Consider the following 23,677-nt stretch of genomic DNA (forward strand, 5'->3'; position numbering starts at 1 on the left):
CTTATGCTAATGCAGAAACAAGGGCTGAACACGGCGGGGTCATCATTACACAACTGCTGCATCGGGGCCGTAACACAACAGCCAGCGTTCATCCACGGGATATTTACGCAACTGTGCTCGCTTTCGCACAGCAACACAGCGTCCCGCGATGTTCGCCACGAGTGTTTGATTTTTCCCGACAATTAATTATTAAACCCCCAACGTTTGATACCCATACATTTGTCACACAGCTCAATGCATCGCTCTACAAAACAGCCTCTGTAACATTAGGTCACGTTTTTAAGGGGACTGACAAGCACAACATTTGAGCGTAATTGGTTGATAAACATGGCCGCCATCAAGGAAAACCTCTTTGCAGGGTCACCCGACTAATTGCCCAGAAGTCTGTGACGATATATGTACCGGATGCACCTCCTATCTATCTAACGAGGGACAATTGAGTGTTGGGTGTTGCAGGAGCATTGTAGCATTGTAGCATTGTAGCATTGTAGCATTGTAGCATTGCAGACATCCCTTCCACACGCCATTGTTACGGCTCTGATAGCCACGTTAGCTCATACTCCCCTCCAGCATCACTCAGCGTGTCGACGGTCCTGAGCTTTCAGCAGGCTGGAGCGCGGCGCGGTCACTTATCGATTTGCTGCCAGCACAGCAGGGGTCCCGTCACGGCAGGAACAAGGGGTGCTGACGGCTCACAATCAATTACGAGGGGGCAGTCTCGAGATTAAAGCTCAGGCACCGGAGGCCTGGATGGGTTTCGAACTTACCAAATGGAAACGGAAAGGCTGCAGTTTCACATTTGCGATCTTGAACGCTGCAGTGAGCATTCCAAGCCGGTGGTTGGATATTAAAAAGTATGATATGGGTATTTTTAGGCATTTATCATAGACTGTAATGGTATTTATTCAAGTTGATTTCTGATTTGAATTGAAACATCCGATGGTTAGGTGTCAGCACTGACGTAGTCAATTAGGCAATCTAATCTAATGTTCACTCGTCAATCATAAACACAGTCCAACATGGCCGAATGCCAGCACATAACAGCCGTCCCTGCGGCGTACAAGGCTGAAGTGTGGACACATTTTGGATTTCTACACAAAGTAGGGTGTGCACAAATGGACAAAAGCCATGCCGTTTGGAAAATGTGTCGTGTTTCCCCAAATACTTTATTCGGGATGGAATCTGCGAGTCCACTTAGCGAGAAACCATGAGGACCTGCCGCTAGCAAGCAATGCAAAGCAAGGTCCTTTTGTATACTACAAAAGTAGTACTGGGATATTGCAGCTATTTTGTTTTTCAAATCGATATGACTATTTAGTTAAATAATGCTTATTTCAAGCATCCTAAAAGGACTTTTTACTGATGTTAAAAGTTACTTTGTTCCACAAAAATACTCTTCTGATGGTGGAGAAGTCAGGGACTGTATACTCTGCATTTGAGCAGGATCTTGAGACATCATTTCATTTATTTGTTTTTTTGTAAATTTAAAGCTGGATGTTAAAGCTTTATTCATCCAAATGCTACACTTTAAGTTTTTACAGAGGAAAGTTAGTGATACAGCATAACATACGGTTCTAATGGAATAAAAATGTGTTTAGTAAGTGCATATTGCTGGTGGAATTCCGTTTTTCCAAATAAATAATCTTTAACTACAAGAAAAACAAAACAAATATGGCCTTGTTAACAGTATCGTGATATATGGTATCGTGAGCCTAGTATCGTGATACGTATCGTATCGCCAGATTCTTGCCAATACACACCCCTATTTGGTGACCCTCCATGTGAGTAATATGTCGACTGATAACCGCGCCAACAGCAACAACAGCGCGGTCGCTAATGAGGAAGCTAACGCCGTTGCTATCTATATTGGACTTTTGGCAACACAACACATGCCTGTGGTTTTAACACATCGAAGTGCAGTTCCGACTGCGAGGAATAACACAGGAAGTGACAAAGTATTTCCATGCAGTGGACCCCCACTTTCGCTCATATCCGGCACGGAGGATAACTTTAGTGGTTTGGAAAACTATGACCATAGTATACCTTGAAGTCGGTAACCGGCCCCTGCCCAATGATGATTACACCCCTGGGACATTCTTTCACACATATTCAGGCTGTGAAAGTAGCGTTTTCATCGTTCAATGTGGTGCACCTTTACTTGGTAGTCGTGTGTGTTAGTAGTATGTGTAATCCATAGTGTACACAAAGAGCCTCTCCATGCATAAATGAAATGTTACTATTATGTTTCTGGGAAGATAAAAGCAGAAAAAGTTCAACTAGACATCAACAACCCATGCAAAATAGTAGCATGCTGTTACTGCACATATTAATATGACTGCAGATGGCCCTCTGTGTGTGTGTGTGTGTGTGTGTGTGTAAAAGAATAGTTGTGTATTAAGTGTGTGAGAACACCAACAAAGCCTCCAACAGTACTGAATGTACATTTGCACACTTCCAAACACGTGTCACATTGAGCAGCGTTGCGTTCAAAGTATCCTGCAAGGCAAGGCAGCACTACCACGTCACACAAAGCAGCAAAAACACAGGAGCAAAAAATGAATAAAAATAAAAAAAAAACCCACGTCACAGTCATCACACGTCTTACCCGTCATCCTCAGCAAAACTAGCATCCTCAGTCTCTGGCACGTGACTGTCGGAGCCAAGGTGGGAAGACAAAAATAAAAGCTGAAAGGACGACTGTTAACATGTTGAATAATATTGTAAATAAAGAGGTCTTTAGGGCTGGATGATGGGTTACTATTATGGGGCAACAGGAGCTAAGGTAGGAGGGTTAGATCTGGACAATCTGGAAATAACAGACTGTCACATAGGAAAATAAAACATAATGTCAAATAGCGTAACACAGGGTAACATAATGTAACATAAGGTACCTCCGCATATTCGTCCGACTACTTTCTTTGTTTGCTCCACACAGTACAGCATGGATTAAAATATTATAATAATATATATATAAACAAATCACATGACGTACGAGCTCACTAAATTCCCCACAACCCTGATTGGCCAAACAATGTCACGTGATCACCAGAGGGGGAATGTTATCAGAAATTGACACAATGAGTCGGGTGTGTCTTGACGAATCCCTGAGACAGACCCACCGATCGAACCCAGGTGAAGAACCACTGATGTAACATACTGTAACATGGCATAATGTAACATAACATGGCGGAATGTGCCATGAATAACTTAACGCATAACAGCATGATGCGTCATATGATAAAGTAATGTAGCCTAAGGAGAACAGAGTGCTGTAACAGTGTAAATATACACACAACACATCACTACATAACGTGACCTACAACAACATAACATACGTAACCTAACGTAACACAACCTAACGTAACCCAACCTAACCTAACGTAATGCAACCTAACCTAATGTAATGCAACATAACGTAACGTAACATAACATATTATGTACTGTAGTGTGAGTAGCATATAACAACAACATAACCTAACCTAACGTAACGTAACGTAGCGTAACGCAACCCAACCTAACATAACACAACACATTATGTACTATAGTGTGAGTAGCATATAACAACAACATATGGTAACCTAACGTAATGTAGCGTAACGTAACGCAACGTAACGAAACCTAATGTAACGTAACGTAACATAACACATTATGTACTGTAGTGTGAATAGCATATAACATACGTATGTTAACATATTAACATATAATACGTTAACATATTGTGTTAACATATAACAACAAAAAAGGTAACATTGCTTAAATAGCATCACGTTACATAAAATGTAACACAAAATCAAATATAACACAACATAATAAACAACAATGCATGATGTAACGTGACCAATAACAAACATACCATGTGTTATAACCTAAATAACACAGGAAGTAACATAACGGAATATAATATAATCCATCCATCCATTTTCTATACCGCTTATCCTCACAAGGATAAGTATGCTGGAGCCTATCCCAGCTGTCTTCTGACAAGAGGCGGGGTACACCCTGGACTGGTGGCCAGCCAATCCCAGGGCACATATAGACAAACAACCATTCACACTCACATTCATACCTATGGACAATTTGGAGTGGCCAATTAACCTAGCATGTTTTTGGAATGTGGGAGGAAACCGGAGTACCCGGAGAAAACCCACGCATGCACGGGGAGAACATGCAAACTCCACACAGAGATGCCCAAAAGGAGAATGGAACCCAGGATTCCCAATCTGACTATGTGGCCACGGTGCCCATACAACATTCTGATTACAAATGAATTTATTGCATCTTTAAAGCTGCTATAGCTAGGAATTAATAGTCCTGTTCTACACAAAAGTACATTAACGCTGAACGAAGAGTAAAATGCGTTATATAAATGTACTCTCCCTTGAAATGTCATGTTGGGGTGTATTGTGGGCGCTTCACTCAGTGAAACAACACCTCTCCTTGAGATTTGGACTCCATTCCAGTGGAATGAATTAATGTCTACACCCTCGGGGATGACTTTATTAATTACAGCAGCGCTTCATTTGTGGAGAGGAACACATACAGGCAGTTGTGTGAGTGCTTTGTGTGCATGCAGTGTGGTGTGTGTGCGTCACCCAATTACAAGTCACGACTTTGCACGCGTGCTCGCTCATGCACTTGTGCTAAAAATGTTCTTGTGTTTCCCCAACCCACATCCACACGTTTATACTTCTAATGCATGGAAGTCAAACAGCAGAGTTTTGTGGGGGTTTTTTTTAATTCCACATGAAGACACACGCAAGCTATTTAGCAACAACGCACGACTAAAGATACTCGACTTAACCTTAGGCGGGCAGTGAAATAGGACATCTGTGATGGGAATAGACGCAAAAGTGCCACGCGGCAAAAGCAGATTTCAGCCTGTTTGTTGAGTGGGAACAATGATAGTGCAGATTTAGTGTGTTCATGGATAATATTTTAGGCGTAAACAATGACAAGTGCCGTAAGCAGCTACTGGAAATGGACTTTTATGCAAACAACAACATAGCTTTCCCTCATTAAGAGCAGTCTTCTCTTCCTGCTGTGGAGCACACATTCATGATCATTAGTTGGAATTAAAAAGCGAAGGTCAAGCAAAGACTGAAGCAGAGTGACTGAAGTATGTCGGGGAGAGAGTTTATCCCGGATGGCCGACAGACGTGACCTCTTTGGATTGTTTTAAATGAGTGCCAATTTGGAGAGAAAAAAAATGGCCAAAAATGTTTTAACCTTCCTCTTGTGTTAGCTTCCTGGTATCATATCTTATGTTAACGGGTGGGTTTTGACCCGTGTATTAAATCAGCTACATATAAAATACACTAAAAACAATAAGTTACCATCAAATTTGCTTCTCATGTCTTGGTTACCTTCTTAGGCTTCCTCATCCATGAAAATGTTGCTTTTAATACTTTTGGTGTGGGCATGGAGGCCTTTTTTGTCACTATACCCCTCCATTTCTATTTCCAAAAATGGTCAAATGAACCTCAAAAGAATCATAAATTCATAAATTGAATTCTTTTGTTACCTGGCTATTACTGAGACCTATAGAACATATCTCTTAAATCAATTAGTTTGATTTATTTTCTCATTTTAGTATTAATCACTAAAGAAACATCTATGGTATTGGGGTGAATTTTGACCCATATATATTCATGTCAAGAAAAGGTAGAAAAAGTTATTGTTTTGAGCAACAGAACTTTAGTGTAAAGTGAAATGAAAAAGCAGAACAGGCATTTTCCTTGGAAAAGGACAAGATGTTCATCCACTGTCATCGTTGCCCTGGTTTGAACATCAGCAGAAGGAGCTGCACCCATTTCTACCAAACATCCCTGATGGGGACCAAGCTTGTCAGATCTTCCTCTGGTCTCCAAATATTTGGTCCAGATCTTGGTTCACTGGACTTCTTGCCATTCTTTCCATGATCCAAATTGTAAATGTGAAATCAGCCATCAGTCAAATGAGTGAATTCACCTCACATGTCTGGACCTTGTTTTTCTGCTGGTATACTGGAAAAGCGGTCAAAATGAGAATCCCCTGAAGCTTCCATGATGAGAAGAGGAGCTGGTTGTCATTGTGTTGGCTAATTGTACACTTATGATTTCAGTTGGGGCTCAAAATATTGCTTATAGTCATATTATTATAACCGGGTCGAAACCCACCCTAACAATACAGTGGTCATGATTTCAACCAGACGATTTTAAAATGTGGTAAAAATTATTTTTTTGGTTTTATTTTGTTGAAATAGAGTTTCCCGACAAAGTAAAAAAAAAAACTTGATGCGATAAACAAATGTTATGTGATTGTTTTTATGCATTAAAATGTAAAACGGGTCGGTGCCGACCCTAACACAAGAGGAGGGTTAAACATCAAGGATGAAACGGCGGCACAGCCATTTTCTCAAATGAGTCACTGCTAAGGTGATTTGAACTCCCCTGCTAACCAAACCAGCAGCACCTACTGAGGATGTTCCATTTCCTATGGCTTCAAACATGGAGGCTTATTAAAGTGACCAGGAGACGTCGACTACTGCGGTGATGACCAATGCAGTTGTCTGTTTACACGTGATTGTGCAAGTCCTAATGTTGACTACACTGCAGCACACCGTCTTTCCTCCAATACATTCACTGTAAAGCCCAGTTCAACCAAAAAGGTAACACCTACAGGGGAACTCTAAGAACTGTAGGAGTATAATTCATACAGAAAGGAATGTAAAATATTCACAGGCATTCACAGAAAGTTATATTTCTAAATATTGCATTAGAGTGTACTGTGTATTCATTGAAGGTATGGTCAAGCTCAATAATTCATATTGAATATTCAATTTGAAATGATTCATCTGTCAAGGAAATGTAATTTCCTCAAATTATGAATGCTTCTTGGAACAGAGTCCAAATAAAACCTTGGCTTCTCGCCTCGTCTACGTCATTAATAAGGCTTTTCACTAATGGGATTAATGGTGTCCTGTCACGCGTGTCACTGACTGTAACAGTAGAGTGGCTCTTTTTCCTTTCCAGAAGTGTTAAACCTTCGACGCTGCTTTACTAAAATGTGAATACCATAAAAAGAGGGTGTTGATGCATTCCAGAGGCAGCTTTGCAGTAAAAATACACCTGTTACATTTAGGTTATCTTGAGAGGAGCGAGGCGAGGGAGGAGAGAAGACAACAGATGGTACCATGATGTGCAAGGTGAAGGCAACAGGAAGCGAGAGAAGGAAGCAGGGGATGGCAGAAAAGGGTTGAACGGTAGGTGGGGGCGTTTCCATACCCGTAGGCCACGCCAGCGATGGTGCACTTCTTGAACTGCATGACATTGCAGGTCAGCGTGCCCGTCTTGTCAGAGAAAATGTACTTCACCTAGTGGGAAAAAACAGTAGAGAACATTTCAAATGGGAAGTCGTCCTAATAATATATATATATATTTTTTTTTTTACCTGGCCTAACTCTTCATTCAGGTTGGATGTACGAGCCATGGCAGGGGTGTTTGTCGGCTCGTAGATCATATCAGTGTCCTGGAAAGTAACACAACAAATATAATAACTAGAAATGCATGGTGAGGTAAACAAAAACGTTTACAAATGGGTCAGTTCTATATATGTTTACACAATATATTCATTCATTCATTCATTTTCTACCACGGGGGTCGCGGGGGTGCTGGAGCCTATCCCAGCTGTCTTCGTAACGCAACCTAACGTAACCTAACCTAACGTAACGCAACCTAACCTAATGTAGCGTAACATAACACAACCTAACGTAACACAACCTAACCTAAGGTAACCTAACCAAATATAACGTAACATAACATAACACATTATGTACTGTAGTGTGAGTACCATATAACAACAACGTAACGTAACACAACCTAACCTAATATAATGTAACCTAACTTAACGCAGCATAACGCAACCTAACCTAACGTAACGCAACGTAACACTACCTAACCTAACACAACCTAACATAACCTAACATAACACATTACGTACTGTAGTGTGAGTAGCATATAACAACATAACGTAACGCAACCTAACATAACGTAGTGTAACGTAGTGTAACGCAGCGCAACGCAGCGCAACGCTGCGCTGCGTCGCAGCGTAACGCAACACAGCGTAACGCAACGCAGCGTAACGCAACGCAGCGTAACGCATCGTAACGCAGCGCAACGTAGCGTAACGCAACGTAGCGTAACGCAACATAGCGCTACCTAACCTAACACAACCTAACGTAACATAACACATTATGTACTGTAGTGTGAGTAGCATATAACTATGTATGTTAACATATTAACATTAAATACGTTAACATAATAACATATAACACTAACATATTGTGATAACATAACAAAAAAAGATAACATTGCTTAAGTAGCATCACGTTACATAAACTATAACCCAACATCAAATATAACACGACATAATAAACAACAATGCATGATGTAACGTGACCAATAACAAACATACCATGTGTTATAACCTGAAGTAACACAGGAAGTAACATAACGAAACATAATCCATCCATTCATTTTCTACCGCTTTTTCCTTATGAGGTTCGTGGGGGTATGCTGGAGCCTATCCCAGCTGTCTTGGGGCGAGAGGCGGGGTACACCCTGGACTGGTGGCCAGCCAATCACAGGGCACATATAGACAAACAACCATTCACACTCACATTCATACCTATGGACAATTTGGAGTGGCCAATTAACCTAGCATGTTTTTGGAATGTGGGAGGAAACCGGAGTACCCGGAGAAAACCCACGCATGCACGGGGAGAACATGCAAACTCCACACAGAGATGGCCGAGGGTGGAATTGCGCTAACCACACGACCTCCGTGCAGCCCTACACAATATATAACCTGTATAGAAACAAATTTGTAAACATATACTATACTGAAAGTTTGTTTTGTTTTTGTGTGTTTGTGTGTATTAAACAATGGTGGTGGAGGTTGGTGGGACAGTACCAGAAAATGTAAAATAAATACACAACACCAACATAAAAACACAAAACTTATTTTCTTAAAGAGACACTGAGGCCAAATGAGGACTAACTGAAAGTTGCTAAAAAAGAAAAAATGAAATTTTAATGACTAAAGAGACACGGCAGATCTTTAGAAGCACAAAAAAATCTTGGTTGAGTTAGTCAGTGGCAATGACCTAGTTGGGAAGTACACGCGTTTCGTTGCTTTAAGCTTATCTCGCCTTCGATATATCCTCATATCTCACAGAAGTGGGCTATACTCATATTATAACAACCATTTTTCATGTCAGTACATCTTAAGGAACAATACTATAGTATTAACTAACTTAACACACTAACTTCTGTGAGACGCCGTATGTCAAAAAAGGTTTCCACACGTTGGCATTTCAACGGCCGACTCACCCAGTTGATGAAGAAGGCCTGGATGAACTTGATGACCTCCAGAGTGACCAGCAGACTGATGGGGATCAAGTTGTTGAAGAGGATGATAAAGGTGAGGAAGTTGAGGCCAAAGTTAGCCGCTCCGCCATCTATCGAGGAGACGGGTTTGGACACAGGAAGTGATACATAGGACGCACATCAGCGCTCGTTTCATGAGCATCCATCAGTTCAACGTTCAAGAGCCCACAGGTACTTCCAGTCAATGGTCACTGCGAACCCAAAGCAGTGGGGCGTGTTGGGCTAGCATGGAGCATTAGCTGGAATGAACCCAATCCATCCACCCAACCTGGTCTTCAAATTTGACGTCCCACAGATTGAGAGTTAGGGACTAACTATGTTGTTATTAGTGTCACAGCAGCAGCCTTGGCATCCAGCATGATCCAGGCAATGATTTCCAAATGAGGCACTGTGCAAAAATGATGCAGCTCCCTCCCCCCCACCCAAAACATAAAATAAAAAAAGCAATCAATGATCAACATAGAACCCCATGGACACCAAACATGAAAACAGGAGGGATGTCATTTACCTTTCCACAGCTTGTGCGGGTGAGCTCGCAAGAGTTACCTTCCTCAAGCAAACTTAGCGTTGCGCTTGAGAGGGAGGGGCCCCTTGCGGTGACAGAACCGTAGCAAAACAAACGGATGGCACAAAGGAAGTAGCGGGATGGAAGCGACACTGCTACTGGTACAACAAATACAAGGGAGTCTTAGAAGTGGGGCGAAGGAGAGAGGGTGTGCGTGGGGTGGGGTGGGGTGTGGGGGACGTTGGGGCAGACAAACATACTGAATGCTCTCAAGACAAAAAGGAGGGAGAGTCAGTCCATAGCACATTCCCAACCAACAAGGAGTGGAAAAGAGCGGGTGGATGGCGCCGGCGTGTTAATGTTAATGATGGCCACTGCATCGCCACATCGTTAGGTGCCTTCACTCCACAATTCATCGGTTTGCTTGCAAAAAGCACTGCAGGACAAACACCAGTGCAAAACCACACCCGTATGCAGTGGGATATCTACAGCTGACAATTTGTATTCACCAACATTTGCCAACTGCCTGAAAACGGCAATTTTTTTTAAATTTTGGGATTAATTCTAAGACTAATTTTTCTTTGAATTTTTGGAGCATTTAACCGACATTTATTTTTAAAAGATGGAGAGTCGTTCTAGATAAAAACAGTACGGATGTCCAAATCGGACCTTTAGGATCGAGATTGGCGGCCGATCCGCTGTATTTTTCGGATATCCAATCGGCTTCCGCCACGAGATCGAGCTGATCCGGTTGGCGTATTATATTCGTAACTAAGGGCTACAAAAGTACCGTGGTGAAGCTAGTTTCACATTGGATGTTGGACATTAGACTCCATAGCTACAGCAGTAGTTCCCCCTTACTGTGCCCAGACTGCTGTGTCATGTTGTGGGGAGCTTGCAAGGGAAGTGTCGCTCTAACCGCTGGTTAAGACTACGGAAGTCACACAAGACCTCAACAAACTGATTCAGACATCTTCTAAAAGATTTTCCAGGCATTTTGCTTTTTTTTTGGCTCTGTGAAGCCAAAGAATCTAAGAGAACGATGCATTTGTAAGTGGAATATCAAGGGAAGTGTCGCTTTAACTGCTGGTTAAGACTACAGAAGTCACACAAGACCTCAACAAACCGATTCAGACATCTTTGAAAAGATTTTCCAGGCATTTTGCTTTTTCTTTGGCTCTGTGAAGCCAAAGAATCTAAGAGAACGATGCATTTGTAAGTGGAATCGCAAGGGAAGTGTCGCTTTAACTGCTGGTTAAGACTACAGAAGTCACACAAGACCTCAACAAACCGATTCAGACATCTTTGAAAATATTTTCCAGGCATTTTGCTTTTTCTTTGGCTCTGTGAAGCCAAAGAATCTAAGAAAACGATGAATTTGTAAGTGGACTCGCAAAGGAAGTGTCGCTCTAACTGCTGGTTAAGACTACAGAAGTCACACAAGACCCCAACAAACCTATTCGGACATCTTTGAAAGGATTTTCCAGGCATTTTGCTTTTTCTTTGGCTCTGTGAAGCCAAAGAATGGAAGAGAACGATGCATTGGAAGTGGACTCACAAAAGTATGACAGATTGACCTTACGCTGACACTGTGTCCTGTAAGACAGCAGCAGTTGGCCAATACCCGTTCACAAGTTAAAGTGTTTTGCAGCGGTTATATTTTTTAGGTTAACTAACTCATTCTTAGTAAGAGCATTTTGCTTGTTTATTGTATGATACATGAACAAACCCCCACACGGTCGAAGCGTTTTTGGTGACGACAGGTTGAACCTGGAACGGCCTATTTCTATTATTTCTATTATGAGAAATACATTGTTTTGAAATCCAAAGAAATAGCAATGTTCAGCCTTTGAGGTTCCACTTTTCTTGAATGTCATTTTTTTTAACCATTAACCATTAAAAACTAATTCTCGATGCAGAAGATGCACTATTATGTTTTAAACAGGTTTGAATTTGCAGACTCAACTTCGTCTATTTAACTTCCCTAAAATGAAAACCAAAGCAGAACTAAACCACTTTTTTTTTGGGGGGGGGGGGGGGGGGGGGGGCACACTGCCAGTTGAGCAATCTGACTAAGTTGATTTCTATTTTGAGATAGCCAAACTGAAGAGTACAATCTAACAGGTTTGCTTGAATGCATAAATATTTAGCAGTGTGTACTCTTTGGCCTCCATCTGCATGATGTTATCACGGCGTACAGGCTTAATACAAACCATTGCCAGCATCAGCACTCTGTGACCGCCCAAAGTCACATTAATTATTCACCGGGCTTCAGTGACATCCGAGCCAGCGGGATGCTGTGTGTGGCCAGCTAACGCCAATTCCTTTCCGTTTAGCTTTTCCAATGTTGATAAAATGGCGAAAATTTGCAGAAAAAAAAGCCAAGTTGACAGGCTTTCCACCGCTCTCTTTTGTCACAGGTTGGACAATGCGCACTGGAAAGAGCCTCACAAGCTCCTTATGGGGGACAATCAAGTCTCAAAATGGATACCTGCTTTTATGACTTACACTGCCCCTGAAGTGTCTTAAAAAGGTGTTTAACGCCAGAAACCCCTCACCAATACAACCAATAGAGCACTACAAAAAAGGGGGAGAGTGTAAGTCGTAACGCAAGTTTAAATCGACCAGGACACGACCTCTCCTACAAGCCTATCAGGGCACAGAGTAATGGCCGAAGTACCACCGTGATCACTTTGCAGACCAGAGCTTCAGCACTGCAGACCACCTTGCACTAAACACTTGTTGAAATTTTAATTTGACCAAATTCAAGTAGAAGACTGGAGAGTACATGGAAGAACTAGGTGTTACAAGTAGGTGTGATGTTGGTAATGGTAATGGTTTAATTTCATTTGAACATGCATCAGATTACAATTGAATGCATCCCATAATCAGTTCACAGTTCCACATGTCCAAAAGGAGTAGGAAGAAGCAAAGCTTATTAAATCCTACCCCTCCATCTGGTACTTTTACAATCACTAACTGTTACATTTGTTCACTTCCTGCTTTCTGTAATTGTAATTTTTAATTTTTTAATTTTGTTGTCCCGTACCGAAGTACTCGGTGATATGAGCATCCAATGCCATAATGGGTACCATAGTAAGTGTCAATATAGTGATATATATAGCACATCATGACTGGTTCAAGACTCTTCATCCTTGTATTTAGATGTTAGTCTATATGTACTACTCTACTATAGAGCAGGGGTCTCAAACATGTGGCCCGCAGGACAATAGTTTGAGGCCCCCGCCTTGATATGAAAGTTTAATGTTAAGTTTGATATGGATGCTGTATGGTATCATGTACCCAGAAAAAATTATTACATTTGATTAATGTTCATGTTAAAGGTTAAATAACTGTTAATAGTTATCCTCCCTATCCGTGTGGAAGTGGTAAGTTTTTGGCTTTTTAAGTTTAAAGGAAACAACTTGGAGGCTACCGTTTAGGTCGCTAGCTCTCTAGTTTGCGAGTTAGCATGTGTCTCAAGACCCTGCAGTTGCGCAATATGTTGTAAATAAAAAGAGTATAAATGTGACTATAGTCGTGTTTTGTCATGTCTACAGGGCTCTAATAATGCTTTGTTCATTTTAATCTGAAAAAAATAATTTGTCTACCCACCAACTATGTATATGTGCTTTCTTAAGTTTTTATTATTTGCCGTTTTATTATTATTATTATATTTATTTATTTATTACTGATTGATTGATTTTCTTTATTCTTTATTTGTTTATTTATTTTTCCTCTTATTTTGTGCAGAAAAATAAAAATTAAGATATTTGAGAAGAGTGGAATGTTTTATCAGAGCTTTTATTGTAGAAAATCGGAACCAAAGCACTGAAAAAGTTTGTATATTTTTCAGTTTTTAATAAATGCATTTATTTTTTGGCCAGCCCAGTCTCACCCAGACCCTAGCTCCAGTGGCCCCCAAGTAAATTGAGTTTGAGACCCCTGGTTTAGAATCTGTGAGCAACCGGACTACGACTAGGTTTGCATGTCTCCCCATGTCTCCTCTTGCTTTGAAAAGATGTCAGCAGAGGCCTTTGCAAATGTCAGCTCCTGCACCACATGTGGTGTTCAATCATACATAAACACGCAAGAAGCCTACTGCTGAGAAGAGCTTCCGGAGAATAACCTCCTGTCGATGGCAGGAACAGAACTACTTTGGTCTGAAGCTTTGGGGAGTGGCAAAGTGTTTCACGTGGTGCAGAACAAAGAAAGATACCAACAACAACAAAAAAAACATGGAGGAAATGTGAGACACTGTTTGCATCAGGCACTGAAAATAACTAGACGGAGGTGGAAGAGGGGAGAACCTATCGTTGGATCCCTGGTATGTGCTTGTCCACGGGAACGGGCCAATAGAAAGTTGGGCAACCGTATGGGGGCGAGGGTAGGGGGCCTCATTTGCTTAGCAAAGGCAGAGCTTCAGTAAGGGGTTAGTAAGGGGAGGTCATTCACGGATGGCCAAGGCTTTTAAATGGTTGTTACCTGGAGCTGTTAAAAAAACGACAACAAAGAAAAAACAACAAAATCAAACACAACATTAGAAGGGGAACCAAAAGGAGTACAGCAGCGCAGTGATATTCAACCATTTGTCACGCAACACATCTACGCATCAATTAAACAGGGAATGTGCTAATTCCCACATTGCCACATATTTCACTTGTTAAGCCAAACGTTGTTCAACTGAGGCAACGTAAGCAAAAAGAAAAAAACAACCAAAAAACGACACGGTACATACCAGCATTTAACTTAGAACGACCAAATAAATAAGCTGATATGGACACAAGTGAGATTAAATATGTGCAATGAGAGGCGGCGTGCAGCCTCAGGGTGGGGGAGACTCTTACAGTTGAGGTCCATGTACCAGGCGTCATTGCCGCACCGGTACTTCCAGATGGTTTGGCCCACGGAGCAGACCAGAGAGATGGCCAGCAAGCAGCCAAACAGGACCAGAATCTGAAAGTTGGTGATGCGCTCCACGTTGGACAATTTGAGCGGCGGTCGAGTGGAGTTCTGATGAGGCAAACAGAATGAGGATGCTTGGTCAAAGTCAAAATACCAGCTGATGAATATGAATCTTTACATTTCAAAAATAGTAGTATCAGAGAAAAGCAGTAGTATTGGAGGTTCTTCTCCAAAAATGAGGCTCAAAAACTAGGGGTGAAGGTTCCCAATATGTCCCAATAATGTTCTAACAGTGATGTCTTTATGGACTCACTAGTCACTCTGCTGGTGACATGTCGGTGGCACGAGGAAGAGGTCTGTTCAATAACAGAATCCACCCAAATGTAGGCCCGCCCAGGGATCATGCATACTTGTGGGTCCAGCCAAAATGACTGGTGGCCAGCCAATCACAGGGCACATATAGACAAACAACCATTCACACTCACATTCATACCTATGGACAATTTGGAGTGGCTAATTAACCTAGCATGTTTTTGGAATGTGGGAGGAAACCGGAGTACCCGGAGAAAACCCACGCATGCACGGGGAGAACATGCAAACTCCACACAGAGATGGCCGAGGGTGGAATTGAACCCTGGTCTCTTAGCTGTGAGGTCTGCGCGCTAACAACTCGACCGCCGTGCCGCCTTCTGTGATTATGTGTGGAAAAAAATCACTTCAGAATCACTCTTGCGTGGGGACGGGAATTTAATAAGCTTTGCTTCTTCCTGCTCCTTTTCAGACATGTGTAGTCATGAGGTATTGTGTGTGTATGTACATATGTATGTGTATATATATATATAAATAGATATTGTAAGTGTATTGTATTGTAAATGTACGTATATGTGAGAAACAATAATGTAACATAGTATGCATGTCTGAAATAAATTAAGAAAGAAAGAAAGAAGCATGAGAAAAAATATCCTTACCTCTGTCGTTTGCTCTCAGTTGGAGAGAAACGTCACTGAAACACTCGCTGTTTATAACATCATGTAAGAAAAACCTCCTTCATCACAGACATAACACCGCTAACACCCTCACCCCTCGCTAGAGGTGTCGGTCCACGTATATGCCCACTATTTTGTATAAAAAAAATAAATAAATACACTGAACAATATTTTGTTACGTGCAATACCAACACAGAGACAATGTACTAAAACTTGCACAATATTTTCGATACAAATGACACAAAAAACAAGATTTGACGACCGTATTTTCCAGACTGTAAGTCACACTTTTTTTCACACTTGGCTGTTTCTGCGACTTATAAATGAAAAAACGATGTATGTTCCATAAACACTGGACACCTATTCTCTTCATGTTTATTTTTGGTGTAGCTGAATAACCATTTTGTTAGCATACCTTACACCTATTCAGCCTGTTCTCTATTCTTTTATTGTTACAACTTGCCTTCCAAGAGGACATAACGTCAGTTTTGGTCAAGTCGTTTGGAAAATAAATTACCTGCAAAAAATGTGACTTATACTCCAGTGCGACTTATGTATGTTTTTTTTTTACTACCTAATTATGCATTTTTGGCCTCGACTTATAGTCCAGAAAATCCAGTATATATGTCAAAAGTGGATCAAGTCTCACACACTCTTTTAGAGATAGGTGTGGACATCCACAGCTACATACACATATCCCAGTGGGGCTGACTACAAGCACTTCAACTGTCAAAATGTTGGTCAACACACGACTGTGGGACCTCTGAGACGTATTTGCTGTAACACTGTTGAAAAAAGACATAGTAAGGGGCCTTTAAAAGTAAAAAAATACCCTTTAGGGTTGGGCGATATAGACCTTAGCATGTATCATGATATGATGATATGAAATGATAGAAAACTTGAATTCAGAGTCTTGTATGAAAAGTTAGTGTTTATAATGATAATGATTTTGTGACAGCTGCACGGTGAACGAGTGGTTAGCGCACAGGCTAGGAGACGCAAGTTCAATTCCACCCTTGTTCAATTCCTAACACATTCCAAAAACATGCTAGGTTAATTGGCAACTCCAAATTGTTCATAGGTATGAATGTGAGTGTGAATGGTTGTTTGTCTATATGTGCCCTGTGATTGGCTGGCCAACAGTCCAGGGTGTACCCCGCCCACCTCTCGACCGAAGACAGCTGGGATAGGCTCCAGCAGCCCCGCGACCCTCATGAGGATAAGCAGTAGAAAATTGATAAATTAATGAATGATTTTGTGACAGGCGGCATGGTGGTCGAGTGGTTAGCGCGCAGACCTCACAGCTCGGCGACCCGAGTTCAATTCCACCCTCGGCCATCTCTGTGTGGAGTTTGCATGTTCTCCCCGTGCATGCGTGGGTTTTCTCCGGGTACTCCGGTTTCCTCCCACATTCCAAAAACATGCTAGGTTAATTGGCCACTCCAAATTGTCCATAGGTATGAATGTGAGTGTGAATGGTTGTTTGTCTATATGTGCCCTGTGATTGGCTGGCCACCAGTCCAGGGTGTACCCCGCCCACCTCTCGACCGAAGACAGCTGGGATAGGCTCCAGCACCCCCGCGACCCTCGTGAGGATAAGCAGTAGAAAATAAATAAATAAATGAATGACTCAGCGGTCTGCCGAGTAAATACTTCCACTTCTCCTCACGATGACATCATTTCATTCACCTTATATATCGGCCAATCCTACTTTAGATACATCAAGACTTGTACCTGCATGAGCTTCGTGTCATGTCCTGTGTAAACCACCACACCGTGGACCCACTGTGTGTTCCTCAGCTGGGCTCCTCTCAGTAAGATCTGGTCCGGTCCCAGCGGTACTGTGCTGTAATTGAATACACAACACACATGGCACAATTTTAGTTTCCAGCCTCCAAGAAAACGGTCCAGATTGTAAGACGTACTAAATAACAAAAAAAGGTCACTACTGCTAAAATCTTTTACAATGACAAAAAAGAAGCATCAAGCTATTAAAGCCACTAAAAGCCTAATGTACTTTTTGGAAATTGCTTACTCATGGAAGCTTTTTAGTTTCCTGAATGATCAAATCCAATAAAAGATGTCATAAAACTGCCTCCAGTCGCTGGTAGGAAATTGATTTTCCTTCCAATGACAGAGCCTTTAAACAAACACATCATTGGATTTCAGTGCACCAGGTGCCTCCACCTCCAGCCGCCATCGTGGTTCCACTGCGGGCTAATGGACCCCAGCTGATACAGACGTCAGACCAGAACTTTGCCCCCACCTGTGTCCATCAAGTCGGATGTTTCCCACAAACTCGTACAGATGGCGGTTCGGACATTCACACTCCATCCGCCCCGAGAGACGCATCAGGCTGTCGATGTCCTTAAAGTCGGACGTCACTTGGAGTCCCTGTTGTGTGATGTGTGTCAAAAATATACCGTGCAACAATTTCAACTGTATCGTCTTGTAATTACCTGGCGGATTTTTAGGTTTGTTTCACCATCCAGGTTGGATGTTTCGATGTAGCACATTCCCTGTGGTTCACTGCGGCGGCACGAGGAAAAACAAAGACATCACATCCATACAGAGGTGGTTCATTATCTCCAAAATAGGTCCAACCATTCATCCAACACGGGAAAGACTAAGACCCTGTCCTCACGTAGGCGGGTACATCATAAAACCAAGGTATTTTTCCATGATTTGGCCTATCGTGCACACAAACCCGCAGATATCTGGCACTAAAAACAAAGGTTTATAAAACCTCTGGCCATGTTGTAGATTTGCAGAAAAATAGGGTTATGTGTTTGGGTATTTACATAAATAACCAAAGTTATACGTTTCCAAACGACAAAGTATGCTGTGACATCAAACACACGACCTGTGTTTACATCAAAAACAACATGGATGCCCTCGGAGCTGTTGGAACTATTGTTCAAGCGCTTTTTTTCTTGCTTGTTATTGCTAATACTGAATCACTTTGTGTCGGCCGCTTTCCCTCAAATAACCATTCCACGTCCAAGGCATGTTCCTCGGAACAGACCGGGATGTGCTGCAAGCTGGTGGGAGAACTTTGACATGGAAGTCGTCCTCCTGGAGGCATTGCACCATCATATCCGAATGGCAAGGTCCTCATTGTTGTTGTCACAGTTACTATGCACTACACATTATGTCTTTGTATGTTCATATCACCCCGTACTTTGGTACGAGGTGCATTATTAAAAAAAAATAATAATAATATAAAATAACCTTAAACTGTATTATGGAAAGCAGGAAGTGAACAAATGTAACAGTTAGTGATTGTAAAAGTACCAGATGGAGGGGTAGGATTTAATAAGCTTTGCTTCTTCCTACTCCTTTTGGACATGTGGAACTGGGAACTGATTATGGGATGCATTCAATTGTAATCTGATGCATGTTCAAATGAAATAAAACCATTACCATTACCAGTGTTATTAGCATTTATGCAGTTACGTGAGGGGTTGCATTTATTTATTTATTTATTTTAATACAAAGTGGTGCAGACACCATTTTTTTTTCATAAACGGAGAGAGGGTTGAAATAGTTTTAACTTTTTTAAAAAATTTAAAATGTTAATTTTAAATTAATTTTAAATTAAATTAAATTTTGAATTTAAAAATTCAGTTTTAAAAATACCCAGCTACGTGTGGACAAGGCCTGACTACTAATAAAAGCCACTAGCAGAAATACTGCCGTAAATGCAGTAATTAAGGCCTGTATTGAATTCACGGTTTTATCTAACTCTGCATGCACTTTAAAATGTTGCCACTCAGCAGAAACTCATGAATGTTACTATATAACTGTATTGTTATATTACTGTTTACAATGATCTCATCAGTGCTATTAAGTTTGCTCCCTACCGCTATTACAACATTGGTTCTCTTATTGCTGTGTTGTGCAATAGACTTGTTAATAAATTACTATGTGGTCAAAAAGAGGTATGCTTTCCTCTCTAATTTCTCATGCACTCCAAATCATTATTCAAGTTGAAAATGAACAATAACTTTTCATATTTGGTTTTGATAAATAAACACCTAGGCTATAATTCTAGCATTTACGGCAATGAATGTTTCTCCTGAATGGCACCTGAACAACAAATGTATTGATGAAATCACACAAAACAGCAAAGGGCACCAACAGCGGAGGAGAAAGGAAGCTCCAGAGTGGCGTGATGTGATCGAGGTAGCGTGCAGAGCATCAAGAAGCAAAGCAAACAGGCGTGTTGGCAGATTACCGGGCGCGGGGACAGCCTTAGAGCATGCTGGGAAGGTGCCAGCTACTCTTTGTAAGCACTCCTTTAAGCAACAAAAGGGTACTGGTCCGAGCACGGAGCCTGGGAGTGAGGGGCTCATGCCAGACTACAATCAATGAGGTTCAGCCATTCAAGATTATGTAATGGCCAGGAAGCAACTCCTTTAAAAAGTAGGGTGGTATTTGCATGACAACAATCCCGCTAGGAACTGATTTGACCCAAGCGTCATCATTTGGGATGGTCAGTAGCGGCGGCATTGGCCTTTGGGTCAGGCCTACACAGGCGGCACCAAATTTTGAAGGATGTAAAAATCAACAACTCAAAAGACATCGATTGCGGTGTAAACAGCCATTAGAGGTATTTATAAAACATGAAACTAGCGGTCGAGTGGTTAGCGCGCAGACCTCACAGCTAGGAGACCAGGGTTCAATTCCAACCTCGGCCATCTCTGTGTGGAGTTTGCATGTTCTCCCCGTGCATGCGTGGGTTTTCTCCGGGTACTCCGGTTTCCTCCCACATTCCAAAAACATGCTAGGTTAATTAGCCACTCCAAATTGTCCATAGGTATGAATGTGAGTGTGAATGGTTGTTTGTCTATATGTGCCCTGTGATTGGCTGGCCACCAGTCCAGGGTGTACACCGCCTCTCGCCCGAAGACAGCTGGGATAGGCTCCAGCACCCCCACAACCCTCGTGAGGAAAAAGCGGTAGAAAATGAATGAATGAAATTAACTGGCAAATACTCTCAATTAGGGGTGGCACGGCGGTCAAGTGGTTAGCACGCAGACCTCACAGCTAGGAGACAAGAGTTCAATTCCAACCTCGGCCATCTCTGTGTGGAGTTTGCATGTTCTCCACGTGCATGCGTGGGTTTTCTCCGGGTACTCCGGTTTCCTCCCACATCCCAAAAACATGCTAGGTTAATTAGCCACTCCAAATTGTCCATAGGTATGAATGTGAGTGTGAATGGTTGTTTGTCTATATCTGCCCTGTGATTGGCTGGCCACCCCGCCTCTCGCCCAAAGACAGCTGGGATAGGCTCCAGCACCCCCGCGACCCTCGTGAGGAAAAAGCGGTAGAAAATGAATGAATGAATGAAATTAACTGACAAATACTCTCAATTAGCAGAAAATGTGTGAGCATCATTCCTTTCCATTTTGGAATACCACATCATGCAAATTGTCGAGACATCATGAGCGATTTTCGGAACCCCCCCAACCCCTTGCTCATGCATGGTGAAATGATGAATAGTGCAGACGTGAACATGCAGTGTAGTTGACACACAACATCTGGGAGATAATGGAATGTCTTTGACGCAGCTGTTTCTATGGTAACGTCGCCGTTGGTTTCCTGACCTGGACGACAGTATGACGAGGTCAGCCGGGAGATGATCCCCGTTGGCGGCTCGGACTACTTCCCCAACAGTCACCTGACATTAGCACACCAGCGGCAGACAGGAGACAGGAAGGAAGGGAAACAAAGGCGTAAACACACGGAAAGGACAAAGAAAAGACAGGAGCGTCAAAGTCAATGCTGAGGGTCCTTCATCTGCCCCGAAGCAACCAGTCCAATTTCCACTGTCACACCTACACAAATGATGGTCAACCGTCATTCTTTAGGGAGCTAAGAGTTTAAAAGGGCAGACGAGAGACAGAGACAGAAGACGATCCCGATCCCGGCAGCCATCAGAGTGGACTCTGGTTACCTGGATGATAAAACCAAAGTGTCTGCAGGTACGAAATCAAGAGCATTTACTTTGACAATGTCGCCCACTTCCACCTGTAAAAATAAATCGGTCATTGCTGTGCAATTTTAGCATACAAGTTAAGTACAATATACTTGAAGATGATGTAAAAAAAAAATATTTACAACAGCAACACAGTCATTACCACTGTGCAGTGCCCAGGAGTATCTATTTAATAAATCAGCAAATATTAGGATAAGTAAAGTGTGTCACTTGGCTAATATTTGTGTATTTCTGCATGTTTAAATATTGTCCCTAAAAGCACCCTCCAACAAAACCTATACACAAAATTGTGACAAAAGTGTATGAATTTTTACTGTACTTCCTGTTAAAGGGGCAACGTTTTAGTTTAGAGTTCTGAGTGCTGTCATTTATACTATACCATATATTTCTTCATACTGTAAATTAGAAATATAACCAGTGTGACCCAAAGTGTAATGGGAGTAAATAAACTCATCTAATTTGCATATTATGATGTCAACAGGGTCAGAATTTAATCTCTGTAGCAAACCCAGCCATCATTGTTACTTGCAGCACCGCTGCCTCAACCGCTATTAAATAGCGCTACTGTTACATAGATATAAAGTATCTATGAAGCCTGTGAATATTATCATTCATCCAGGTCATTGTATTCCACAAGTGCAAAACACACATTAGTCACAGTATATTGTAACTGTAGTAAATAAACACACTCACTAATCAAGTAAAAACATGAAACAGTTCATTAGGGAAAAAATGGTCACACTAAAAAGATGGTTTGATGATAATAGAAAAATAAAACCTAAATAAAACTAAAATCATGCTGTTTAACAGTAGACAGGACACGCACCAGCACAAGGGTGAACGAAAATACATTTCTGGGGAAACAATAGATGAAAATATGAGCTGGAAACCTCATATTACAAATATACAACATAAGGTGGCCAGAAATATTTCAATATTGAACAAAGCAAAATTTGTTCTCAATCAGAAATCACTCCACACTCTTTATTGCTCTCTGGTTCTACCATATCTTACTTATTGTGTGGAAATATGGGCTAATAACTATAAAAGCAATCTTCACTGGCTAAATGTACTGCAAAAAAGGTCAGTAAGGATAATTCATAATGCCGCCTACAGAGAACATACTAACTCCTTATTTCTAAAATCACAAATACTTCAACTTGCTGATATAGTTCATCTTCAAACAGCTAAAATAATGCATAAGGCTAAAAATAAGCAATGAGCTAAAAATGTCATCCAATACTTCTTTACAAAAGAGGGGAAATATGATCTCAGGGAAGAAGTACATTTGAAACACTTCTATGCTAGGACTACGTTATGCGAGCCACAGCATTTCAGTATGTGGAATCAAACTATGGAATGGATTGAGTAAGGAAATCAAACAATGCACAACGATGAGCCAATTCAAGAAACAATACAAGCAGTTGATGTTTGCTAAATACAAGGATGAAGAGTCTTGAACCAGTCATGATGTGCTATATATATCACTATATTGACATGCACTATGGTACCCATTATGGCATTGGATGCTCATATAACCTTGTACTTTGGTACGGGACAAAAAAATACTATATTACTATATATAAAAACTATATTAGGAAAGCAGGAAGTGAACAAATGTAACAGTTACTGATTGTAAAAGTACCAGATGGAGGGGTAGGATTTAATAAGCTTTGGTTCTTCCTACTCCTTTTGGACATGTGGAACTGGGAACTGATTATGTGATGCATTCAATTGTAATCTGATGCATGTTGAAATGAAATAAACCATTCCCATTACCATAAATGTAACCTTATTTCATGCTCTTGTTGTGTGTTGCCCCAGCAACAATACATACATGCACATATCAGCCTTT

At 41.4% G+C, this 23,677-nt stretch overlaps 1 protein-coding gene across 6 annotated transcripts in view; it reads right to left on the minus strand.

The window, feature by feature from the left end:
• The window catches only part of atp8a1 (ATPase phospholipid transporting 8A1), a 142,035-nt gene that overhangs the window by 83,795 nt on the left and 34,563 nt on the right, over window positions 1–23,677 (minus strand). For 3 of the 6 annotated variants that reach the window (XR_009130230.1, XR_009130232.1, XM_058076631.1), the window contains exons 7-15: window positions 21,431–21,504; window positions 18,281–18,350; window positions 18,088–18,215; window positions 17,556–17,667; window positions 14,778–14,943; window positions 9,369–9,496; window positions 7,429–7,506; window positions 7,263–7,351; window positions 2,606–2,650 (exon numbers count right to left, since the gene is read on the minus strand). Coding sequence is in view for 3 of the 6 variants with exons in the window: in XM_058076631.1 (XP_057932614.1) it covers window positions 2,606–2,650; window positions 7,263–7,351; window positions 7,429–7,506; window positions 9,369–9,496; window positions 14,778–14,943; window positions 17,556–17,667; window positions 18,088–18,215; window positions 18,281–18,350; window positions 21,431–21,504 (890 nt within the window). In the remaining 3 variants the exon portion in view is untranslated. Of the gene's footprint in view, window positions 1–2,605; window positions 2,651–7,262; window positions 7,352–7,428; window positions 7,507–9,368; window positions 9,497–14,777; window positions 14,944–17,555; window positions 17,668–18,087; window positions 18,216–18,280; window positions 18,351–21,430; window positions 21,505–21,780; window positions 21,855–23,677 lie in introns of all 6 variants that reach the window. The other 3 variants (XM_058076632.1, XR_009130231.1, XM_058076633.1) reach the window with 3 other exon arrangements.

Source organism: Doryrhamphus excisus, chromosome 6 (genome assembly GCF_030265055.1).
Source record: "Doryrhamphus excisus isolate RoL2022-K1 chromosome 6, RoL_Dexc_1.0, whole genome shotgun sequence".
Taxonomy (NCBI): Eukaryota; Metazoa; Chordata; class Actinopteri; order Syngnathiformes; family Syngnathidae; genus Doryrhamphus; species Doryrhamphus excisus.